The sequence below is a fragment of the Odontesthes bonariensis genome, chromosome 5 (assembly GCF_027942865.1).
Source record: "Odontesthes bonariensis isolate fOdoBon6 chromosome 5, fOdoBon6.hap1, whole genome shotgun sequence".
In the NCBI taxonomy this organism is placed as follows: domain Eukaryota; kingdom Metazoa; phylum Chordata; class Actinopteri; order Atheriniformes; family Atherinopsidae; genus Odontesthes; species Odontesthes bonariensis.
The window spans coordinates 29,565,608-29,588,082 of NC_134510.1; the positions used below are offsets into that span (position 1 = coordinate 29,565,608).

Sequence of the window (22,475 nt, forward strand, 5' to 3'; positions counted from 1 at the left end):
TATGAAATGTTCTTCTTTATCATGTCAATACATTTTACACAGTATTTATAGTAAAAAATAACCCATGTTTTCCCTCAGAATGCAGAGGCATCCCTCTTAAAATATCTCTCATAACTTAACCCTGCTTAGTTTTCTATAAAACACTGTAAACAACATCACAAAAAGACATCAAAATGCATCCTATTTGTTTGCTAGCATAATAATACTCTTCTCGGCAACTTTTTATATAGACATAATCTCGCCAAAACCCTGAGAAAAATAAAAAAAAGTTACTGGAAAGAATTGGCGTATTAGTGAAGATTATTGGATTCTCTCTTACATGCACGAGAACTGGAAGATTTGTCAGTATTAAGAAAAAAATAAAAATAAATTCACACTTAAACAATGTAACAAAAACCAGTCTTTCTTCACATCAGCTTCCAGAACTGTCAGTGCCCCTGTTCCTCCAGATCAAACAGGGCCAGCCTGTCAATAATCCCATCCTTTGATGCACAACATCAGCAGCCATTAAAGAAGAGTGTCCTCGCAGTCTTTGCTGCGAGTGCTGGGCTGGGTCTGTCGGTGAGCTGTGATGGCTGCCCACATTCGACACAGCATGCCCCCTCTGAAACAGCAGTTTTTAGACAGATGTGAACATTTAAACACAGCGTTACAAAATAAACATCTCAAACAGCGATGGGACTTTTTGATGCAACATTGACTGATGATGCAGACTTCCCACTCCCACAGGGTGAGGGCTTCCTGTTTCTGCATGGACAGACTATATGAGATTGATGTGTGGAGGCAGCTCACCTTAATCCACAGTACATCAAGTCGTCCCTGGAGGCCATGAAGAGGAGACAGTCCAAGGTGAACACATGAGAGAGCAACTGGAAAACAGGATCACACAGGTATGGATTAACAGAAGGTAGATGAGTAATACCAACTAGCCTCTGGGAATTAAAAAAAAAATACTAGGCTGAGCTACAGCTGAGTTTACCTTATCGATAGTGTCTTGATCCACAGGAACAGACTTGAGCCAGCAAATTAAAGCCCTCGTCTCTGGATTAGAGCTTTTATGTGAGGCCAAGTCACCATCTATAATGTATAAAAGCTACAGCCATTAGGTTCTGTCTGACCATGACACAAGTTACATTAATACAGTATTAAGCGATGTTAATGTTACATATAATGAAGACATTTGCAGCGTTTCTGAACCCAGAGCGTATAATCATTACCCAAACTGACAAGACAAGTTTGAGCACAGTGGCTGCTTATTTTGCAGCCTACGCCTTAGATGAAAACCAGCCAAGCAGAAATAAGCCTAAAACTGAGGCGTGGTAGCAACTGAATGGCTGCTGCAAGTGTGAAGAAACAGTACTCACAACCACTTGGTCGTTTGATGTAATACTGTTCATGCTGCAGCTTGCGTTGGCAATTGTCAGACTTTAGACTGAGATCCTACCAGCTCTTTCAGAACGGCTTGCTCCTAAGATCACTTACAAACATGCGTAGGTCTTTTCAAAAGAACTTTTCTACAATTTTCTAAGCCAGCTGACTCAAATCAAACTGTGTGCTAGACAGGTTTTTATTAAATGTGAGTATTTTCCATGGGTTTCAGTCTGGATGAGAAATATCCTATTTAGAAACAACAATACCAAAAGAACACTGAGTACAACAAATCAATACAGACTAAGGAGGCATGATATTGAAGCAACCTTCCACTGCAATATTTTGTCTCGAAATACATCAACAAGGCAAGCAATGAGCTAAAGTTATCTAAATGCTCTTTATCTGATGTGTTATAGAACAAGAATAACAAAAGAAAGGTTTTGCATTTGCTTTGTAAGCTGTCTTGCAGGAATTAGGGCTGAAAAAACAACAGAATTACTGACTTTGAATTAGATTTAAATAAGAGTTTTAGATTTTTCAGAAATTTTGAGAAATTCAGAGGACCTCACAATTGCCATAAAATGCAGCATCAGATTTAACAAAACACTAGAGAAGAATCTCCTCTGTGCCTCTAAATGAGGGATTGTTATCACTGCTGCCTAACTCAGGGGTGAAGCCATTTTTCTCCTTTTCCATTTTCCTTGTGCTCTTCGCTCATTTCATCGTATGCAGGCAGAACCAGTATGCCATTACAAACTGGGTTTTGTAAATAAACTTAAAAACTCAGTCACCTTGAAACCCTTAAACCCAGTTAAACTGCTATGGATGTACCAAGCTAAGAGGTTAAAACAACCTTACCTTTATCAACAGCCGTTTCCCTCAGAGCATCTATCTGTTCCTGTTTTCTCTGAACAGAGTTTCTCAGAAGCTCCTGGTACTCTTGCTCCTTCTCACTCAGCTGATTCAGCAGTCTGAAACAGAACACAGCCATCACCACTCAGCAGAAAACAGGGCAACTCAAACTTTTTATTATTCTCTGTGTACTGCCAAATAGGAGTGCCAAAGTTAAATAAAAAATTTCACACTTAAAAATTTAAAATAGCAGATTGGAACGCTGTAAACGTAAACTTCTCTTTAGTTATATATATAAAAAAAAAAAAACTGCCATAGGTTTTGATCATTACAAAATCATGACTAAAACAAATGAGAGGTGAAGGCTACCTCCTGGTCTCTATCCGCAGGTCTATCAGTTTCTCCCTGAGGGGGAAGCTGCCGTTAAGGATGATGTCAGCAGGGAAGTTAGTGCTAAGCGAAGGCACAGTCTCATTCCAGTTTGACTCTGCTGGCGCCATCGGCAGGTCAGGGAAAAGAACTACAGGGGTGTCTGGGTCAGCAGGCTCCTCCTCTGGAGTGCTTTCCTCAATCTCAAATGAGGACTGCAGCTGAAGTTTCAGTTCTGGGAAGAAGGGAGATTAGAGGTACAAGCAAACAAGTAAGTCAATGAAAAAGAAAAAAAAAACATTTTATCAGTTATCAGTGCTCTATTTGGTAGAAATTTAGTGACTGAGGAGGCCACGTAAGGTTAATAAACCCATGCTCAAGAAACCCATCTGAGATGATGTAACCCTCATTATATGGCACATTATCCTGCACAAGATAGTCACCAGAGGATCAGTCATAAACGGATGGACATGGTCAGCAAGAATGCTTAGATAGGTTGTAGCATTTTGATTTGATTTTTTGGTCATGTACAGACGACACCAAGGGGCTAAAAGTGTGCCAGAAATATGCATTTCATCATTTCACTACCAGCAACCTAAATTACAATTACAAGGCAGGATGGAACCATGCTTCCAGGTTGATTACACTAGATTCTGACCCCAAAATCTGAATGTCACAGCAGAAATTGAGACACAACAGAGTTGGCAACGTTTTTTCTATTCTTCCATTTTCTAATTTTAGTGAGGCCGAGTCTACCATAGTTTTAGTTTCCTGTTCTAAGCAGACAGGAAGGGAACCCAGTTTGCTGAATTGTGCTTCTCTGGGTACCTTGGTTGTAATAAGCAGCTATTTAAGTTACTGTTTTCTGTCTCTCAGCATTCTGATGGACCTTTCTTTTTAGAACCTGCAATCAACATGATATTTTTGCACAAAAATTGCTGATCACTCCTTTTTTTTCCAAACCATGAAGCTTTTGAAAATCACAGACACGCACTGACATATCTACATTCTGGGTTACCTAAATCGTCTTTATTCCTCATTATGAGTCCTTGTTTTTAACCCAAAAGGTCCTTTGGACCATGACTACTCTAAATGCATGTGCATGAAAAGGCCAGTGAGTGTGTATGGAAAATCTACCTGGCAGAAGAATGGTTAAGGCATCCTGTACTGCCTGTCTCAGCAGGTTGTCCAGAGCAAACATCCAATGAGGTTTCACCTGTTGTCTTTTCAGCACCTTATTCACCTACATACAGAGCACACGGTTGAATATGAATGCAAGGAAACTAATTCACATACAGCAGATTAATCACAGGGAAACTCCCAAGATCTTAGGTGACTTACTGCATCATGGAAGTTAAAGAGCACCGCCTGCAAGTCTTTCACAGGTACTGCAGATGCTAACAGAGTTGAGCGAAGTTCCAGCAGGCCACTGGTCAACTGTTTTCTGTCTGGGGAGCGGATGTTGTCTCGCAAGCAGGTGATGAGTGTGATGATGTGGTTGGCGGTGAGTGAGGATCTTTCATCAAACTTTCAAAGAAAAAAAATAATAAAGACTGTAATTTATGGATGCGGTATTCGCTTTGTTCCTCATGTACTTAGGAATCTGATCTTCATCTCTCAGTAGTCCAATTCTGAGTTTGGTAATGGTAGACAATTAGGACATTTTATTGTTAGACTGATAACATTTTTCATGTAAAACATCTGCTCCACAAACCAGCCAATTATAATTGGTCAACAAAACATCAACCTGAAAATTAGGAACAAAATCCTGAATATGTCTTGCAGTTAACAGATTTCAGTTTTTTTTTTTTTTTTTTTTTGGACTTGCTGTGGTCAGTTTTCACCCACCTCCGGCACAGACCCCTGTATATTAGACACAACGTGACTGATGTAGTCAGTCAGGACTCGGTGCAGTGTTGCCCTCCTCTCGCTATCCTTTCGCAGCATAAAAAGACCGATATTTTCGTCTGTTGAGGCTGGACTGCTCATCTCTGATACAGACTCGTCTGGTATTCTGCACAGCAAGGGGCAGTCAAGAGATGAATCAAACTAAATCACCAAACTCAAAAAAAAACAAGCCCTGAATGCACTGAAATGAAAATCAGGGGATGAAGAAGTGAATAAATGGATATATGTCATGTACAGCCACAGCTTCCACTTAAAGACACTGTTACCAGAGGTGTCAGCTATGGCATTAGATACAGTGGCATTATAAAATTTCTTTAACAAGACAGGATGTAATTTGACCTGAAAGTTAACGAGAGGCCTCATTGTGGTTTGACACCGATATGGCACATTGTTTTTGCATATTATGCAGAAAAAGTAGGGCTTTGATTTTCTATTGCGCAAAAATCTCACTCACAACAGGAAACTGCTGGTGGTTGGTGGGATTTCATCTGCTCTTACAGTGGGGTGGTGCCTTCTCAGATCCAGAGAACAAGACAGGTCAACTGAGTCCGAGTATGAATCGGTGTCCTCCACAAGGATGGAGACGGGCACGGACAGACTGCGTTGATAGTCAGCTACAAAACCCAGAGAGACTGCGTTTAGAGAGATTTACCAGTTTTGAGGGCAACCGTTTCCACACGGTTGTCATGACAGGCACAATAACATGTTTACAAGAAATTTAGCCACAAAGTAAAAGAACAAGGCAAATTGAGATGTGGTAAAAATAAGGTCACATTGATGCAAAGGAGGAAGACAACTAAACTGTAGAATAATTTCTAAAAACAAAATGGAAAGCAATTTAGATGAAAAATATGAGGAAAATGACTGAAGAGGAATGGTTTGGGAATATGGAGTGTGATAAAGTATCACCAGAATAAGCTGAATCATTGGGTTCTGATTCCTGCGGGGATTTAGCCTTCTTCCTGGGGGATGACTTGAGGAAAGCATTCTGCAGCAGCTTTGCAGCTGTGGCTCGTTCATCCGGGTTTGGTAAAAAACAGTTCATGATGAAGCCCTTGGCCTCATCGGACATACACTCTGGAACCTTGGGGTGGATCTTAAACATGCCTACCTAGAAAGAATAAATGGAAAGTTAGTGCCAGATTTTCATAAATTAGTTCTAGTTATACATGCCATGAATACTGTACTACTGCTGAGTTTATGTTTAGATTGTTGGGAAAATTATTTTGCTGTAATTAAGCTTCCGCATCTAAGGTTTATGAATGTGTGTATTTTCCCAGAATAGTCAATTTGTGGTTTCTGTATCCACTTTCTGCAGGAGACCTGTGTGACTCCACACACAGCCCAAAAATCTGTACTCAGTCTCCCAATCAAAACAAAACCTATCAGACAAAGCAGAACAACTTGGAAACTTGGAATAGCAAGAAAATCAACAAAGCATGGAAAGCTTTGCTATAGTTGACCTGCACTGTCATCTGAATAGTTCATAAAGTTTAAATGAATTTATTCATCCACTGCAATTGTTGAAATTGATCAATAACTGCCAAATTTCCACACATATAAACAAATATCTGTGGGTAATACATCTATAAAAGCTGAACTTTCCCTAGTTTACCTTGAACATGGCTGCCTGAGGACTTCCCAGCTCGTGAAATGGTGTTTTGCCAGTTGCCATTTCTATGATCGTGCACCCCAGAGACCAGATATCTGCTGGCCTCCCATAACCTCGAGGTCCTTGGTCTATTATCTCAGGGGCCATGTACTGGAGAGTTCCTTTTAAAAATTAAACACCAGTTCCCATTTAAAAAGTTACATTTACACTTTAAGTTGTATTTTAAATAGTCGCAATGGTCATCTTCCTACCAGTAAATGTCTCAGTGCAGGGGTTAATCCCTGCCAACCGTTTCGATGTTCCAAAGTCGGAGATCTTCAACACTCCACTGTAGGTGTTAATCAGCACATTGTCACCCTGAAGCAGAGATAAGACAACCACCACTGGCATAAACCACAAAAATAAGGTGAAAGTGTTTAAGAGTATCCACATCGGAGGGGGATCTGCTCACCTTGATGTCTCTGTGGACTATCTGATTATCATGAAGGTATTTCAGTCCTTCAAGTATCTGTTTGGTGTAGAAGATGACGGTGGCTTCGTTGTCTTTCAGTGGACCCCATTTGGATCGCAAAAGAGATGACAAACTTCCTAAAAGCAAGATTACAAAATTTCACATGCCGATTCATTTTTAAAAGTTGATGTGTAAATACTCTACCTGACATGATCACAAAGGTGGAGATGTGAAAAAGAGTTGCTCTCATTTCCAATCACACATTTCAAAATGTTGGTTTTTTTCTTCTGACAATGACATCATTGTCTATAAATGTTTACTTCAGTGAGTAAGATGTCTTTGGAAACACCCACCCACGCTGCTTTACGGTGGATGTGACGTAATCATCATGTTTTATTACGTACTCATCTCAACAAATTACTTCCCTGCAGGCTTTGCAAACTATTTTCATGACCAAATCAAGCACTTTATGAGCAAATTCAAGGGAAATTTTCAAAATTTTTCAGCATCTCAGCATGTACTAACAGTGTGTATTTACTTAAAATGAACATTTCACTTCTTTACCGCATTAAATAAGATATGATTGAGCCACAAAGCCAAAATTATGTTATTTTTCTACAGCAGGGTGACAAATGAAATTTTTAGTACCAAAAACTGGGATGAATATTATCTTGAAGAATACTTCATGTATCCTCAATGTCCCATCAAGGACGTCTGACTAATTTTAATTCTAAATCAATTATTAATTGAATATGTGAAAGAACATTAGTCTTTAAGGTATGCAGTCCATCAGCTTATTCAGCCTTTTGAATAAAACATATTTCTATCAAAACAAATCATATGAGCTGATATAAGCGCCATCCATTGCTAAACAAACAAAAAAAAAAAAACATTTTGTGCCTACTGCCTTTGAACCCTCAAAAACACACAATGGATAACACACTGGGTTATCAGTGAATGTTCTTTGAAATTTAAACTACCAATATTCTGAATTGGTGCAAGTGCCCTTTATCTCTGTGCAAGAGAAGTGTAAAACTGACATGGGATGGCAGAGTGGCCATGCTTGTTGCTACTTCACTGTATTGGCTGTCTCTCCAATGCCCGTTGTTGACATGGATATAGCTGTGCTGCAATCGAGCTCTATTCTGTTTTTTTTTTTATCATCTCAATAGCAAACTATTCGTTTTATTATAAAAGCAATGCTAATCCAATTTCACACAATTTGAAGCACTTTTCAAACCTTGAAAACGCATTAAAAATGCTTAAACAAAAGGAATCATTGTGCTAACAAAGTAACACAATAAGTAAAGACATGCAGATGCAAAAGCAGGGGCAGGGCTTCATCATGTCCTGGAATGTCCAAGTAACCAGGGTGTGGTTACTTTCGTAAATAACATAATTCCATGAAGTGTCCTGATATAACTGTCAGTTAAGAGTGTTACGATTTCAAACGAAGGCGTCTGTACCTCCTGGCACTTCTTCCATAAAAATCTTGATGAAGCCATCCTGACTGACAGAGCCCAGGTACTGGACAATGTTCCTGTGTTTAAGCCTCTTGTGCAGAGCTATCTCCTCGTGGAGGGGCTGGGAGTATCTGTGTAACACAAAAGAGCAAAAGTGGCTGTCAGATTCTCTTCAATTCAGCAACACAACGTAGTGTGATATAGTAATTATCTATAAATGTGCAAACATTGTGCAAAAACACAACATATTCATACAGAGCAGAGTAAATGCTCACACCTGGTGTTTCAAAATTTCTAATTTCCGCTGACAGGGCAATTTAAAATTCTTTTGCTGTTTTGATTAATGGAATGTGTAAAGCTTACTAACTAACCATTACATAATTTGAGTAATAGCTGCTAATAAATCATTAAATATATAAACAAACGTAAAAACATCAGAAGAATGAGATGAGAAAAAGATTTGGACTGTCTGGCAAATGTTTACTAATTTATGTATATTATTCAGTTACACTGAATTCTTCATGTCAACAAAAAACTTCTTATACATTACGAAGCCAAAAATAACAAGTCTAAACACTCATTCATTTCCCTCGAGATTCCTAAGTACTACTGGGAATTTGACCATGCTGGTAAATAGGACCTCTGTCAAATCTTTTCCCATAAAGGATTTTGTGAAAATAAGACTCATGTGGGAAAAACTGAAGCTCAGTGTCGTCTAGTGAACAGAACTATTTCTCGTACGTGCTGTCCTTCTCTGGGATCTCTTTGATGGCAATGCGAACTTGGTTGCTCAGGTCCCTTCCAGAATACACCACACCATAAGTCCCCTTCCCAAGAACCACCTTGTCCCCATTTTGATTGGTCTCATAGGTGTACTGAGGATGAGATGGAAAAAGTCCAACAGAGGAATTTCACAAGCAGACGGTGAAAGAGAAGGAATTCTGAGACTTCTGGCAAGAAAACACGAGTTCTGCATTCAGTACAATGGCACATAATGTCAAATTAACTGAGATTAGTTCGACACTGTGTTTCAGGAATAACTGATTCCCTAGGGTTGGTGGTTGTTTTTCTAGTTTTCTGGCAAGGGAGACCTTAAATAGATCCCTCATTGCGTCAGTGGAATGACAAACTTACTGACCTCGAGTATTCCCGCAGATAGATGATCTGGGTCCTGGGCAGAGTCTTGAGCCTGCTGAAGCAGGGAGTTTACCAGGTCGCAGAAACTAGTAACAACATTGAGAAACAACCATAATTTGGATGAGAATATGTTCTAATATAACACAGTCACCAAAAGCAATAATCAGGGCCAGCTTTAAATAAGTTACGTGTTATTGATGTCAACCTCTTTCTTTGGTTTTAAGAAACCTGTGTGCTGGCCAAAAGATTTATGCAAACATAGGCCGTAGTGAATAAAAGGGAATTCTGCTCCATGTCTGGAAATGAAGTCACTGAAGAAGTGCCTCAAGCCAGCATCTGCAAAAGATAGTTTGTCTGTTTTGAAGAGAAAGTGACACTTCTTTTTGATTTATTACCTTTGCAAATATATTCCTAGTTAGTTTATGGTTTCTGACTAGTCCTATTCATTGGAGCATTATTGAAACATTTTCATTCTGTAATTAATGGCTTCATTTGAAGTAACATCTAGCAAGGTCCAGTTTAAAAAAAAAAAACAAGATGGTGCAGGCGAAAATGCAAAAATCATGGTGGCTATGTCCATCTATTTTATGCATACAGTTTATGCACTTATACACAAAGCTTGAGACAGTGAAATGCAATGATAACACAACTTGTATGTGTGTACAATTAAACATCACAGAGCACCTTTAAAGGTACTTTGTGAATGTTCTAAAGTATTTCCAGTTTATTTTATGTGCTCTGTGAAAGCACATAATATGGCTTTTAATAATAATAATAATAATATGCTCATAATAAGGTTCATCTGGGGACTGTATTAAAACAGATTTAGGTGATTTCAGTGTTCAAAAAGCACATTCTATTTCCCCTCTTTACCGGCAAGCCCTGTCTGCACTGATCTCTCTGCTCTTCCAGTCCAGGAAGCATTGCTCAATATAAAGAAAGTGAAACAATACAATTCTGGGCTTGGGCTGCTGAGAAATACTGGTAAAACTTCATTACAACTTTTTTTCCCTATCATGATCCACATAAAAGTGAATTTGTGTTTGCACTATTTTTCTGGAGGAACGAATGACTTTCTTGGGCATACTCTTTGGAATTTGTTAAATTCCTGCTGTACAAACCATATATGAAAAAAACAAAAAAACAAAAACAAAAAAAATAAATAAATAAATCAGCCGAATGACAAAAGAAAACCCAAAACATTATTTTCCCGCTTTCTTATTTTTAATATGCTAGTAGTTTCAGTTTTACTTCCAATTCATATGAAAATGATTACGTAGGTGTTGTGTTGCAAGGACAACAAACAATCCTGAGTTCTGTAACCTTACAAAAGAGAATCTAGGGCGTATTCAGACCAGGAAAGTCCGATAGTTCACTTGCTTTGGTCCGAACCTTTTTTTTCATTTTGGTGCAGTTCGCTTTCAGACTGTACATTTCAGTAAACGGACCAAAATATGTCAACAAAGCCACGCGCCCTGAAGTCGTTCGGCTATTGGTCAGAATCGACACGCGCAACACAAAGTGCTAAATTCAAAAGTGAATGTAGTCATGGACGCTTCCCGTGCCGTTATTGCTTTTAATCAAAACTATATGTTTATATGGTACATATCATAACATATATGATATGTGGGCATCTGCCCAAACGTCCACAAGAGCACGGGTCTCCTCTTCGGCCCACGTTTGTCCCCTACTCATTTTCGGTCTAGAAATATTATTTTCGGTCTTTCATTAGCTTTACCACAGCCGGTCTAGTAATTAGAAGAACGACGCTCTGTTCTGTTACCTAGCAGCAGACAAACGACGGATGCTCCCGAGGTACAAAAAAGCAAAAAGTCTGGGATTAGGTCCAGGTCTGCTTTCACACCTCCAAAAGATCCGCAACAGAGTCCGACCTTTCAGCTCGGTCTCGGTCCGCTTGTTTGGTCCGGACCAGAGTTCGGTGGTTTGTATTCAGACCATCCCAAAAGGTCCGAACCAACGAAAATCTGGTCCGTTTTGTCGTTTGGTCCGGACCAAACGAGGTAGGTGTGAATACGCCCCTAGTCTCAAAACTAAATCTGGTCCTAAATTGCATGAGAGCATTTGAAGCAGAAGTATGACTCATAGGAAGTCATTTCATCACATTTCTTCAGGTCAATGACTGCACTCAGCCTGAAACAGTTGTCCCCCTAGGGATAGTCTGTTTATCTTTACACATCCATCCATCCAGGAAGTTGGTCAGTAAGCAAGTCATTAACCTGGCCTCACTCACACACACAAACACACACCGTCCTGCTGTATATCTGCATGTTTACGTGCCCACGACAACGGTAACGACAGATAAACGCAGAACATTTCGATAGATGTGCCTATCTTGCACACGGCGACGGCGTTTTTAGGAGTTCAAAACGGAGAAAACGCAAACGCCCTCCAGAGTGGAGATCTTGAAAACGAGCCAACCTCTCGTCGCCGTAGGAACAGTTCAAAACGCAGAAGTGCGTTTTTTGCACACGTTAAGTGGTAGTTCTCCATGAACGACTCCCATATCTCACTATATTTATTTTGGACACTCTCCCAATCCACATTATCCACTGCCTTCCTGGCTTTGTAGTTCAGTGTCGTGTTCAGGAGCAACTGGACCTCATCATCTGTCCAAACAAAGTTTGAAGGCGTAGCCTACTGTTGTTGCCGCAGCGCTTCGCCATTTTCTTCCAACTGACGCGGAGGAAGTAGCCACAAAACAGGCATTTCTCATATTTATTAATATATATAACTCATATAACAATACCAAAGGTATTGTTGCTACTGCCACCTACTTCCGGGGCGTGCATACTACATCGGCAAACTGCGAGTTTTATACGTTTTCCCTGTTCCCATGGGTAGACAGATATCCACCCCAAGACGCTCGTGAGGACGCAGATAAATTGTGGAGGAAAAAAACGGACATCTGCGTTTATGCTTCAGAGCGTTGTCGTGGGCACGTAGCGTCTCTCACCCTTGACAGTGACTCTCGGAGGGGAAACAAAGTTGGAAGTCATCCGAGTTGTAGTGGACATACAGGAAGCAGCTCCGCTCGTCAATCTTTGATGCGCTTTTGGTAAAATTAATGAAATACAGACAGGTTATTTGTTTGAATGAGCTGTATGCAAATGGATTTCTGCAGAACACAAGAGATGTTGACACAGGCCATAACAGTCTATATCTGTCATCTTCAAGCAATGGCTAATGTTTGCGTTTATGTTTATGTGTCAGATGTAGAACAATGCCTGCTCCAACAGAAAACTTGCTCCTCACCATCTCCCCGTGATACTACAATCTGATAACACTGTTTTCTGGCTTTTGAGCAGCTGACTGCTCAAGTTGTAAATGGTCACAGTGTCAAATTGGCAAGCAAGGCAAGGTTAAAGTACAAAATCGCACAAATCATTTGCCACAGCGGAGTAAACAAAAAGTCACAACAACAATGAAGGCAAGCCTGAAACTATATTGATAGAACAGAAGTCTGAAGGCGAGCCAAGGTTTCCAAGACAACCCTTATGTTTTGGGTATTCTGGCTATGCTGTAGGCTTAAACACACCCAGAGCAGAGAAATGTTTGTACATGCTTGTGCTTCTCTTTACCTCACGCCCCGAATTGCAGATGCTGGGAAAGTCCACTGGTGTAAGCCTTTCTGCAGAATCAAATATTAAGTGAAATCATCACATAAGTAAGTCTGACTGCAGATACACGGTGAATCATGTGACAAACAGCTTTCATTTGCATGGATATACATATGTAACGAAAACAGGCTTGCTGCAGGAAAGTCATTTTAAAACACACACATTCACTCTAAAAGAACACGCTCCAACACTGCCCTGATTAAACATTTACTGGACCATAAATCAGCGTCACAAAAGTTATTTCTTTCCCTTCATTATGCAATACACAATTTTACATTCTGGGAGTAAGAATGTGCATAAAGGTTAAAATACACTCTGATAAGAGAGTGGCTCCAGTAGTGGGTCTAGAGGTCTGAGGGTCTACATACCTGTAAAGGTGTGACGTGTCTCAACTGAACAGTGCGGCTCTCATCCTCTTCACTCACACTCACAATAGCTGGTTGGAAGACTTTACTGGGCTCCAGAATAAGCACCTGAAACAGCAATCCAAAATCCAAATGCCATTCATTTGCTGTATTACATAATATCCACATGGCTCCTATTAATGCAACACAAGAGACGTTTGTGAACCTTAAAACTGTGCTTCTGGCTCATTCTGAAGTGCACCAAACTCTGTAATGCACATTCACAGCCCTGAAACTGCCCTGGAGCACCTGGGGTCTAAGATACAGCCGTTGTTGTTCACACCAACAACTCTGATATTATCATTTTGCAAATCTGCACTTTTTTTTTTTACTTGTTGTTTTTACTCCAACTGTTTTCCACTGAGCACAGGAGAAGCTCTCCAATTTCGTTGTTTATTGTGTAATGACAATAAAGGGCATTCGTTCATAAAGAAAATACTATTTTGCCATGATAAAAAAAAGAAACTATCGTCAATATCAAATCATATCAGAGGCGTGGGTGGGGGGCTTGGGGCAGGCTGAGAAAAACACGGAATGATAGACAGATGCAGAGTTAGCTACATCGTTGCTGTCTGGTTCTGTAGTGTTTCTTTGTGTAGGCTGTAAATCAGAGAAGATTGAAGCCAAGGTTGAATCCTCAAATAAAACTAATGAAACATCATGACAGGAAATACCACCACAACAGCAGCGTGTTCATCTGTCACGGGATTTATCAGAAATTGAAACGCAAGTTACAAACTTGCCATTCCTCACAGATGGAGCATCAGTTTGCACCTCATTTCTGTTTCAGAAGTTCTTCTCAAGTAAAGGTTTTTGGCCAGTTCATGCAAATTTCACATGAAAATCTTGGAATTCAGCTGCCTTTCAAAATGTTCACTGCTGTCTTGGAATATGTGGCACTGTAATATATACAATGCACATTGTATTGCACGTGTACTTATTTACACCACGTTCAAATCCTCAAAATTGTAGATCAGTAAAAGTAAATATTTAATCAGTGGCCTCTTCTGACCACCTATAAAGCATGACAACAAAAATATGTGTATGGCTGTGCATGTGCAGGGCTGAGACATAGCTTTGTTTTTGAGACAGTCATAGGACAGAATTCTTTAGTGATGCTTTAAAGCCCAAAAGCGGGGACTCTGTACTGTGGTTGTTTGCAAGCTTAAGACCAATTTGAAAAGAGCCAGGTGTCCAGATACTATCGTGCCGCGAAGGGCAAAGTTTTGAGTTAATATTCCTACAGTTTATGTTCAGTGAAATGTTTTGTCTTACGGGGCAACGGTCTGTTGAAACAGAGGGTTTGCAGGTCTGCAAAAGCAACTCCATCCAGAAATCCACTGTATCTTGTTCGGGAGATCTCACCTCAGGCAACTTGGCAAACTGATGGTATAAGATGTAAGTCTCCATAATTGATGCTACATACCTAAAGGAAACACACGTAAATTGATAGTCCACATGGAGATGATATGTAATAGGTCTATATTCTAATGCACAGGATGCATAATTCCCACTAATCAGGTATAAGCTGCATTTCAACTGCAGGGACCAATCCCAGGAATCAGAGCATATACTTTCCTCTACCCCTTCCATTTCAAACGCAGGAACTAGGGGATAAAAGGAGCTCATGGGAAGAGATTTCAGCCCCAGCAATGGTCCTGATAAGGAGGTATTCCTTTTGAGACTACCCTACTCTTTTATGGTGGGGCTTGCAGCACTGAACACTTCTGATTGGGCAAGTATTCCCAGCTTTATTTTTTAGCTTTCTGTTTCAGTCATCTCAGGCTTAATGTCCACTATAACTATAACAAAATCAGTTCATCTTAAGTTGTACCTGTTTGTAAACAACATTCAAACTTCCGTAAGCTCCAGAATGATTAAGGAGACAGAGCTAAGACTGAAAAAGAAAGCAGTGAAATCAGATCAATAATACAACCATCAATTTTGTTTTAAGTCACAAACAAGAAAGCAAAAAAACAAGCAGAAATGTGCAACATTAGCAGATTTTAAGGGAATGGATCTGACCAGCACTTCTCTTTGTTTCTACAACTGAGTGAGATAGCTGAGGTGGTAAACTCCAGAATGAGGCGCTACTATGATTGTAACAAGAAAGCAGTGAAATTAGAGCATTCAAGTTTTCTTCTCTGATCTTTTCATAGCTGTTATTCTCTAAGACAGAAATAAAAACTTTCAAATCCACACAGAGGAAGATCTCAGACAGCAGCAGCTGTTATGAGAAATATGCAATAAATTATTCATCTTTGATTCTTTCACAGCTGTTATGTTGTAAGGCATAAATAAAATAAATAAAAAACACATACAAGTGTGTAATATGGAGAGATTTTGGGTGAATACAGCTGAGGGGACATCTTATTGTCCATCCAGGCTCAGTGTGGTAGTGCAGAGACATTTTTTATTTAGGGGCGGCTGTGGCTCAGTGGTTAGAGTCGGTCGTCCAATAACCGGCAGGGTAGCGGTTCGATTCCAACTCTCGCTTGATGGAACTATTAGCTGGTGGGGTGTCAGTCCACCTCCTTGTCATGGCTGAGGTGCCCTTGAGCAAGGCACCGTACCTCTGTGCTCCCCGGGCGCTTTCATGGCTGCCCAGCGCTCCAGGTTGGCATCTGTCTCTGAGTGTGTGACCCTGTGCGTGTGTGTCAACAGGTGCCAACCTGGATGTGTTAAAAGCGGAGGACCAAATCTACCTTCAGGTATAAATAAAAGTCACTTAACACTTAACTTATACAGGTGGAGCAACACACTTCAGCTGCCTTCATTTGCCTACCCTGAACCTTGGACCTGATGATGAACAGCAACAGACCCAAGGCTGAAATAATCTTTTAACTCTTGGGAAAAAAAATCCAGCTCCAGGCCATTTAAATTTTGGATGTTTCTTCGAAACATTCAACTATAGGTGCTAAAGTCTCACCAAACAGGGGCCTCGAGTCTGTAGAGCTTCTCGGAGGCCTCAATGACTTTCCTGAGTTCATTAGCGAGGATGTTTGCTCCGAGATAGAAGCCTACATGCCAGTAGTCTTTCATCTTCTCCAAACTACCCTTTCTACCAAGCAGTGAGCTTATGGTCACACCTAGAAAAAAAAGCACAACACAACAGCTTGTTATCAAATGAACAGATGATCGCCTTGTTCATAAGTAAGAGCTCATTCATCTTGCAGATGCTGAGATGGAGCAGGAACAAAACAACATAATGGTAGTAAGTGCTAATAAAATCTGTGCATCATCAGCACAACTGTGGATGAAACTTTTTCATTTTCATTTTTCATTTCAAATTTCAATATATTTAAAAAAAAATGGTGAGATGCACCTCGATTGCAGTAGTACACCAATTAGTCATAACATTAAGACCACTGACGTTAAGTAAAAACACTGTGATGCTGTTTCAGACTGGAGCCTGGGTGCTATTTGGGGTTTGATGTTGGGAGGGCTATGGGGAGGTGGATGTTGGAGCGTGATTTGGGTTGATTTGTGGTTGGTCTCGAGAGAGTTTGGTGGCAGGTGTCAGTGTGGTCGGGCAGCTTGGAGTGGAGCCATACAGTTTTTTGACCTTTCCCTCTCACTGTCAATTTCTTTGTTATTTCCCTCACCTTTTTTTTGTTTTCTCGTGTTGGATAATGGATGTAACAGTCTTCGTTTTATGGAAGTAAATTGAAGAACATAGAAAAGGATCTTGTGGAGTTTTTTGTTTCAATCGCGGATGTGGATGATGGGAGAGAGAAGAGCGTCAAGCTTATGGCTTTAATAAGGAACCTACACAGACAGAAAGGCGTCAAAACAGACCTGTCAGAGTGCCCAAACTGACCCCTGTGAATCATGGAGAACATCTACAATGAACGTGAGAATCAGAACTGGACCACAGAGCACTGGAAGAAGATGGCTTGCTCTCATGAATCTAATTTTCTTTTGGATCATGCAGAAGGCAGGGTACTTGTGTTGTAGCTCGCCCGAGGAAGACAACAGGATGTACTGTGGGACGGAGGCAAGCTGACAGAGGCAGTGTGACGCTTTGGGCAATGTTTTGCAGGGAAACATTTGATGCTGCCATTCAGGTGATGTTATTTTGACATTCCCTAATGGCCGTCACCTCTTTCAGAAAGTGAATATGTCTATCAATGCTTTAAGAATGGTTTGTGGAACACAGACATGGTGTTGAGGTGTTAACTTGGAACAGATCCACACAGGCTCCACCTCCAAACTTACATGGCATAGAATCTGCTGCATAGAATCTAGAGGAATTATTGCCTTGACAGATAAGGGTTTTAGTGGCAAGAGGAGGACCTACTTCAAATTTTGTGGGTTTCTGTAATGTTATAGCAGATTGGTGTATACTCTCCTACATGTGCTTGATTTTAAAGTTAAAAGTAATGCAAAATAAGCTCTAAAATACTCAATCCACCCAACAAATGTTCACCAGTACCCTTTTTATGAATAATTGAAATGGGAATTTGAAATGTGTTTTGAGGATATTGAAAAACCACCAAAAATCAAATATGAATTTGATTGACACAGTGCAGAATGACACATTCATAAGGTTTACACACTTAAAGGTTTCAGTATCATGGCCTTTATGACGGCAAATGGAAGTAAATAAGTGCGAATCAGGCTTTTAGGCTAAATACTGTGTTGGCACCTATTTTTCGCAGCTCAATAGAAGTCTCAAATTCATGTCCAGCTGCCATCAGAATAACCACGCAGTTAATACCCGAGTGGAGAGTTGGCTCCATCTCAAAAGCTTTTCCATACCTGAAAAATAATATAAAAGAAAATCCTGATATCAAACGGATGGCAAAAGGTGCATCAGAAAGCAACAAAACAAATGCTACAAACGTCTACAATCACATAAAGGACTGACTATTAAACTGGATCTGCAGTGACAGAACAATCTTAAAACACAAAAATCAGACATAAGCCTCTTTTCACAGATGTGGAAAGGTTTGTGACAACATAAACAAGCACACAAACGGGTTGTACCAATAGCAGGCCTGGTCTCTGCTGCGATGGTCAGTGAAGCCTGAGCTCATGAACATATCTTTGTAGATCCGTCCACATAAGCAGTACACATCTGATGCCACTTTGCCCGCCGACTCCACAATTGGCAGAATAGTTTCCAAAGCCTTTGGACGGTCTCCAGGGTGATTTCTCCTAACATGAGAAAACGTGAGCCATTTATACCATGCAGACATACAAAGCAAATAAAAGCTACAAGCCTAGAAAGCCACAAAACCAAATAACTGAAACCATAGAGGAGACAATAACAACAGTTTAATTAAGCAAAGCAAACTAAGACGCAATAATGGGCATGAGGGTACCTGCTTAGAGCAAATATGTAGTGAAACTTGATATTCTCATGTCTGGCAACCGAACACAACGGCAGGCTGTTCAAAGTTTCCAGCAGTTTGATCATGGCATCATAGTCCTGAGGAAAAAGGGAGCAGTGTTGATCATGTTCACAGCTGAGGACATTTAATACGTTACATCCTCATAACATAAAAATAACAATAATTTAAAGCTACACAGCCATTTTTTTTCATATCAGTGCCCATGTTATTCATAATGACTCTGTAGTGACTAAAGATTCTGCTACATCGTGTCAAATCAACTAGCTTCGATAAAACGTATCTTTTTCATGTTTTAAGATCAATATGTAGATCACTGACTTTATACGTGGTCTTTTTTTTTTTTTTTTTTTCACAAAAAAGACCTTACCAGCCAAGAGAAGACATGCTAAATTCCTTTTACAATTATCATTTGATTCACTCTGAGTTAATGGCCTTACATGAAACGACACCCAAGAAAATAATCATTCATTATAGCCCTAGGTCTTTTACATGTTCCCTGTCCAGTCTTTGACTCATGCACACACAGCTGGGCTAACACATAAACACACACACCTGAACGTCCCTGTAGGACAACAACAGGCTCATGACTATATCAGGGGAGAGCAGATCTACAGTATCCAAGCGTTTCTGGATGCGGCTCAACTCGTCACTCAGGGCTGGGCCGCTGAACCTCTCCCTTGCCATGCGGATCTCATGCCTGATTGACTCCCGGAAGTACTCACTGTCAGTATGGAGAGAGAAGGGAGGCATACAATTCCACAATTTCACAACATTAAATAAACCAACCGGGTGACGTAAATGAGGAATGCTCGTTAAGAGGACGAGCACATGCTTGTATATTCTGCACCGGATATTAGTTGTGATCAGAGCCCCCGAACATGTGACTTACCTGGACTGAACTTGTACATTGTTCAGCAGATGCACCAGTCTGTCCACCAGCGGGGTAAGAAGGGGCTCCAGCTGTATACTTGGCTGAATCAACTCTTTGATACAAGTCATCATTTTGGCATCACAGGCAAACACTTTGCCCTGAGGTGACACCACATATGGGATGAAGGTGTAGCTCCCACACTGATCCTGAAGGAAGATATTCCAGGTATCAATAAACACAGGAGAAGCTTCCATGGCTTCACTAGACCTTAAGCATAAGTTTGTAGATGCTGGAGCACTTCTGTTCATAATAACAATAATTCCAACTCAAAATGAGCTCCTTCACCAAAGATTAGGACCTCTAATGAATGATATGATTTATGAAATATATATGATTCCCTAATATCATATATTAGGACAACAACAACAGGAATGTGTCCTCTAAACATGGTCACATGATAGGGGCCAAATTTTACACCAAAAACTGTCTGGTTAATTGCTTCTGTTTCTCTCATTTCAGTTAAGTAATCTGCTCACTAAAATACTAGTAAACTACTTATGTTCTAGCAAAACCTCTTTAGTGGCTTGCTATGACATAATGAACATCCTTAGATTTTGGGCCCTCTAGTTAGAACAATGCAAGGTCCTTCTCACTTCTCTAGATATTGTATTGTGTGTATATATTGAATGTTGCATATACTGACAAATGGGCCTTATTACAAATATCAGCAACTTTGCAGAATGTGTAACTATTATGGCACCTGGGGTTACACATCACCACCCAGGAGTCACCCGCTGTGTAATGCATCTCAATTTGAATTTGTTACCTTGAGAGCCTGTAGATCACTATCCTGCTTGTTACAATACAGAATGATGTTATTGGTCATACTGAAACTCTCTCTCACTCCAAGGTGGTAGAAAGGGGATTGCTGGCAGAAAGTGTCACTCATCTCCACCACTGCTACATCTGAGGAGAACATTTAGGAGGAAGTATGAGTTTGCGTAATTGGCATAGCACTGCACCAGTGTGTCATCCAAATGACGCCCTCTGTCCACATGCCAGCACTTGCCTGCATTGTAGAAACTATCCAAGACGTCTGTGGTTCCCAGTAATACTCTCTCATATGAAACAGTTCTCAAAACCGCGTGCGCGTCCGCGCAGGCTTCCTTCAGACATTTCAATGACAAGTTCTCCTCAGTCTGCGGCACTGATGCGTCTTCGTTGACAATATATGTCACTGACACTGCCCTGGTCCGACTTCGTGGGGAAATGACCTGTTTACCCGAGCCGCTGCTGGCGCTCAGCTCTAAAGCCAATGTGTCCTGCCACAAACTTCCAGCAGACACCCAGACCGGATCCTTTCTTTTGAGCTCGTGCAGGCTCATTCGCCTGCGCTCTGCCGTGTACATGTTCTGTCCGATTCCGCAGCTCAAACTCAATGCATGTCCTTCGCTGGGACTCACTGAATTAAAAAACGCAGTGGCACGGTTGCCTGTTCTTGTAATTCCCCAGGTGTGCCGCCGCCGCCTCCACTCTCACCACATTTCCACAAACACTCCCAGGACTCCTCTCCTCTCCGCTCGGCCCGCCCCTCCCTTCCTCCCCTCCTTTCCTCCCCTCCTCTCCTCTCCTCTCCTCTCCTCCCCCGTCCTGCTCCGCCCGTCGGCGAGACCGAAACTCAACCTACTATCGCATGACATCTGCTGTGAAAAAAATATGCTTTGTAGGTTTGTTCATTTCGCTTGAAATAACCGGAGCAGTAGCTTTGCATGCCCCAGTCTCACTCTGCCACCTTTAATTATGGATAATGTAACTTGCTTCTGCTCTTTTCAGTATTTAAGAATCAGAAAAAATTCAGAAAAAGATTTTATTGCCAAGTAATTTTCACTTCACAAGGAATTTGGCCTGGTTTGTTTGGTGCAATAAAACAAAAATACAATAATAAAATAAAATAATAAAAATATATGTACAAAGTATTAGTAAAATGAAAAGCTGAGGGCAGAAGAGTGCGTTACTGTAACGTCACTGTCATATAACATATCACTAACATATTTCTCATGCTAGATTATACAATTTATGTAAAACAAGATTTTATATTAATTCCGGCATTTAACCTTTGATACTTCCCATTATTGCCTCTGCCATCTTTTAGGGACCTTGGGATCAAGACCTTGGCTTGTAGTAAATTACACCAAAGCTTTTTCTCCCATAATCTTAAAACGTTACCCCTTAAAGGATCAGCTGAAGTGCGGCGTGCCCCAGGAGTCAGTCCTTTACATGACATCTCAATTATTATGTGCAGAATATTCCAGGTAACAACACAGGATGGTCATATTTCTGTAACTTTATGGACCTCTCACCACTGGGCTCAGGCTCACTGCAGGGAAGAGAAATGTCATGATTTGCAATATGTTGTGAATTTTGCTTTCCATAGTTAAACAAATTAAAACAACATGTATCTATTAATATAAATAACTGAATTTGCAAGCATGAAAATGGTATATTATAAGTACTGGGGATTAAATGTTTTAAAACTTAAACTATGTTTCAATTAGTGTCTTATGGGAAAAACAACTACGTACAGTAATAACTCTAAATGTCTCTCCTTCAATGCACGTTTTTCTTTTCTTTAATGCAAAGTTCACACAATTATTTGTGAAAAGAAAGTGGAAACAACCAAAAAAACAAACTATAACTGGCTATAGCTCCAAAGTCCTTCTTGACAGAAAGAAAAAATAATAATTCCCAATGTCCCCCATCTGGTTCCAACTCCACAGAGAGAAACTAAAATAATTTATTCCATCATACTGGTATTGACTATATGCCGATGCTGAGGTTTTTACTATATTTTACCACTACTTTCTAGGTCTGTAGCTACTTTTTAATCCCTTCTTTGGTCTGTTGTCATTGTAAGCTTTTTCATGTCATGTATGGTGGTATTTTTATGTATATTTATTGACGGAATCATTTGTAAATCTTTGTAAATCAAAAGCCCTTTCAAAAGGTTCGTACGAATGTGGTCATACAAAATTGTAAAAGAAA

General features: G+C 40.3%; 1 protein-coding gene across 1 annotated transcript; it reads right to left on the minus strand.

Moving 5' to 3' along the window:
* Positions 1 to 20,987, minus strand: LOC142380286 (mitogen-activated protein kinase kinase kinase 5). The gene is made up of 28 exons (XM_075466024.1): positions 20,503 to 20,987; positions 20,260 to 20,399; positions 19,452 to 19,639; positions 19,115 to 19,283; positions 18,533 to 18,639; positions 18,195 to 18,365; positions 17,854 to 17,966; positions 16,135 to 16,294; positions 14,481 to 14,631; positions 13,170 to 13,274; positions 12,763 to 12,812; positions 12,138 to 12,233; positions 9,165 to 9,249; positions 8,768 to 8,901; positions 8,030 to 8,157; positions 6,564 to 6,700; positions 6,364 to 6,469; positions 6,116 to 6,273; positions 5,410 to 5,611; positions 4,955 to 5,114; positions 4,441 to 4,606; positions 3,934 to 4,119; positions 3,730 to 3,835; positions 2,593 to 2,827; positions 2,230 to 2,342; positions 980 to 1,077; positions 793 to 869; positions 1 to 604 (listed from the first exon to the last, which is right to left on the minus strand). The coding sequence occupies exons 1-28, from the start codon at positions 20,840 to 20,842 to the stop codon at positions 508 to 510; spliced, it is 3,978 nt and encodes a 1,325-aa protein (XP_075322139.1). The 5' UTR covers positions 20,843 to 20,987; the 3' UTR covers positions 1 to 507.
* Between the last annotated feature and the right edge of the window lie 1,488 nt (positions 20,988 to 22,475).

Bases quoted from the DNA above. Each gene is read 5' to 3' on its own strand.
- LOC142380286 (XM_075466024.1), bottom strand. From the start codon at position 20,842: ATGTACACGGCAGAGCGCAGGCGAATGAGCCTGCACGAGCTCAAAAGA. The intron at 13,275-14,480 runs GTAAGACAAAAC...TTGCTGTTTCAG, and splicing joins TTTCAACAGACCGTTGCCCC to GTGCTTATTCTGGAGCCCAG. The intron at 6,470-6,563 runs GTGAGCAGATCC...TCTCTGCTTCAG, and splicing joins TAGTCCACAGAGACATCAAG to GGTGACAATGTGCTGATTAA.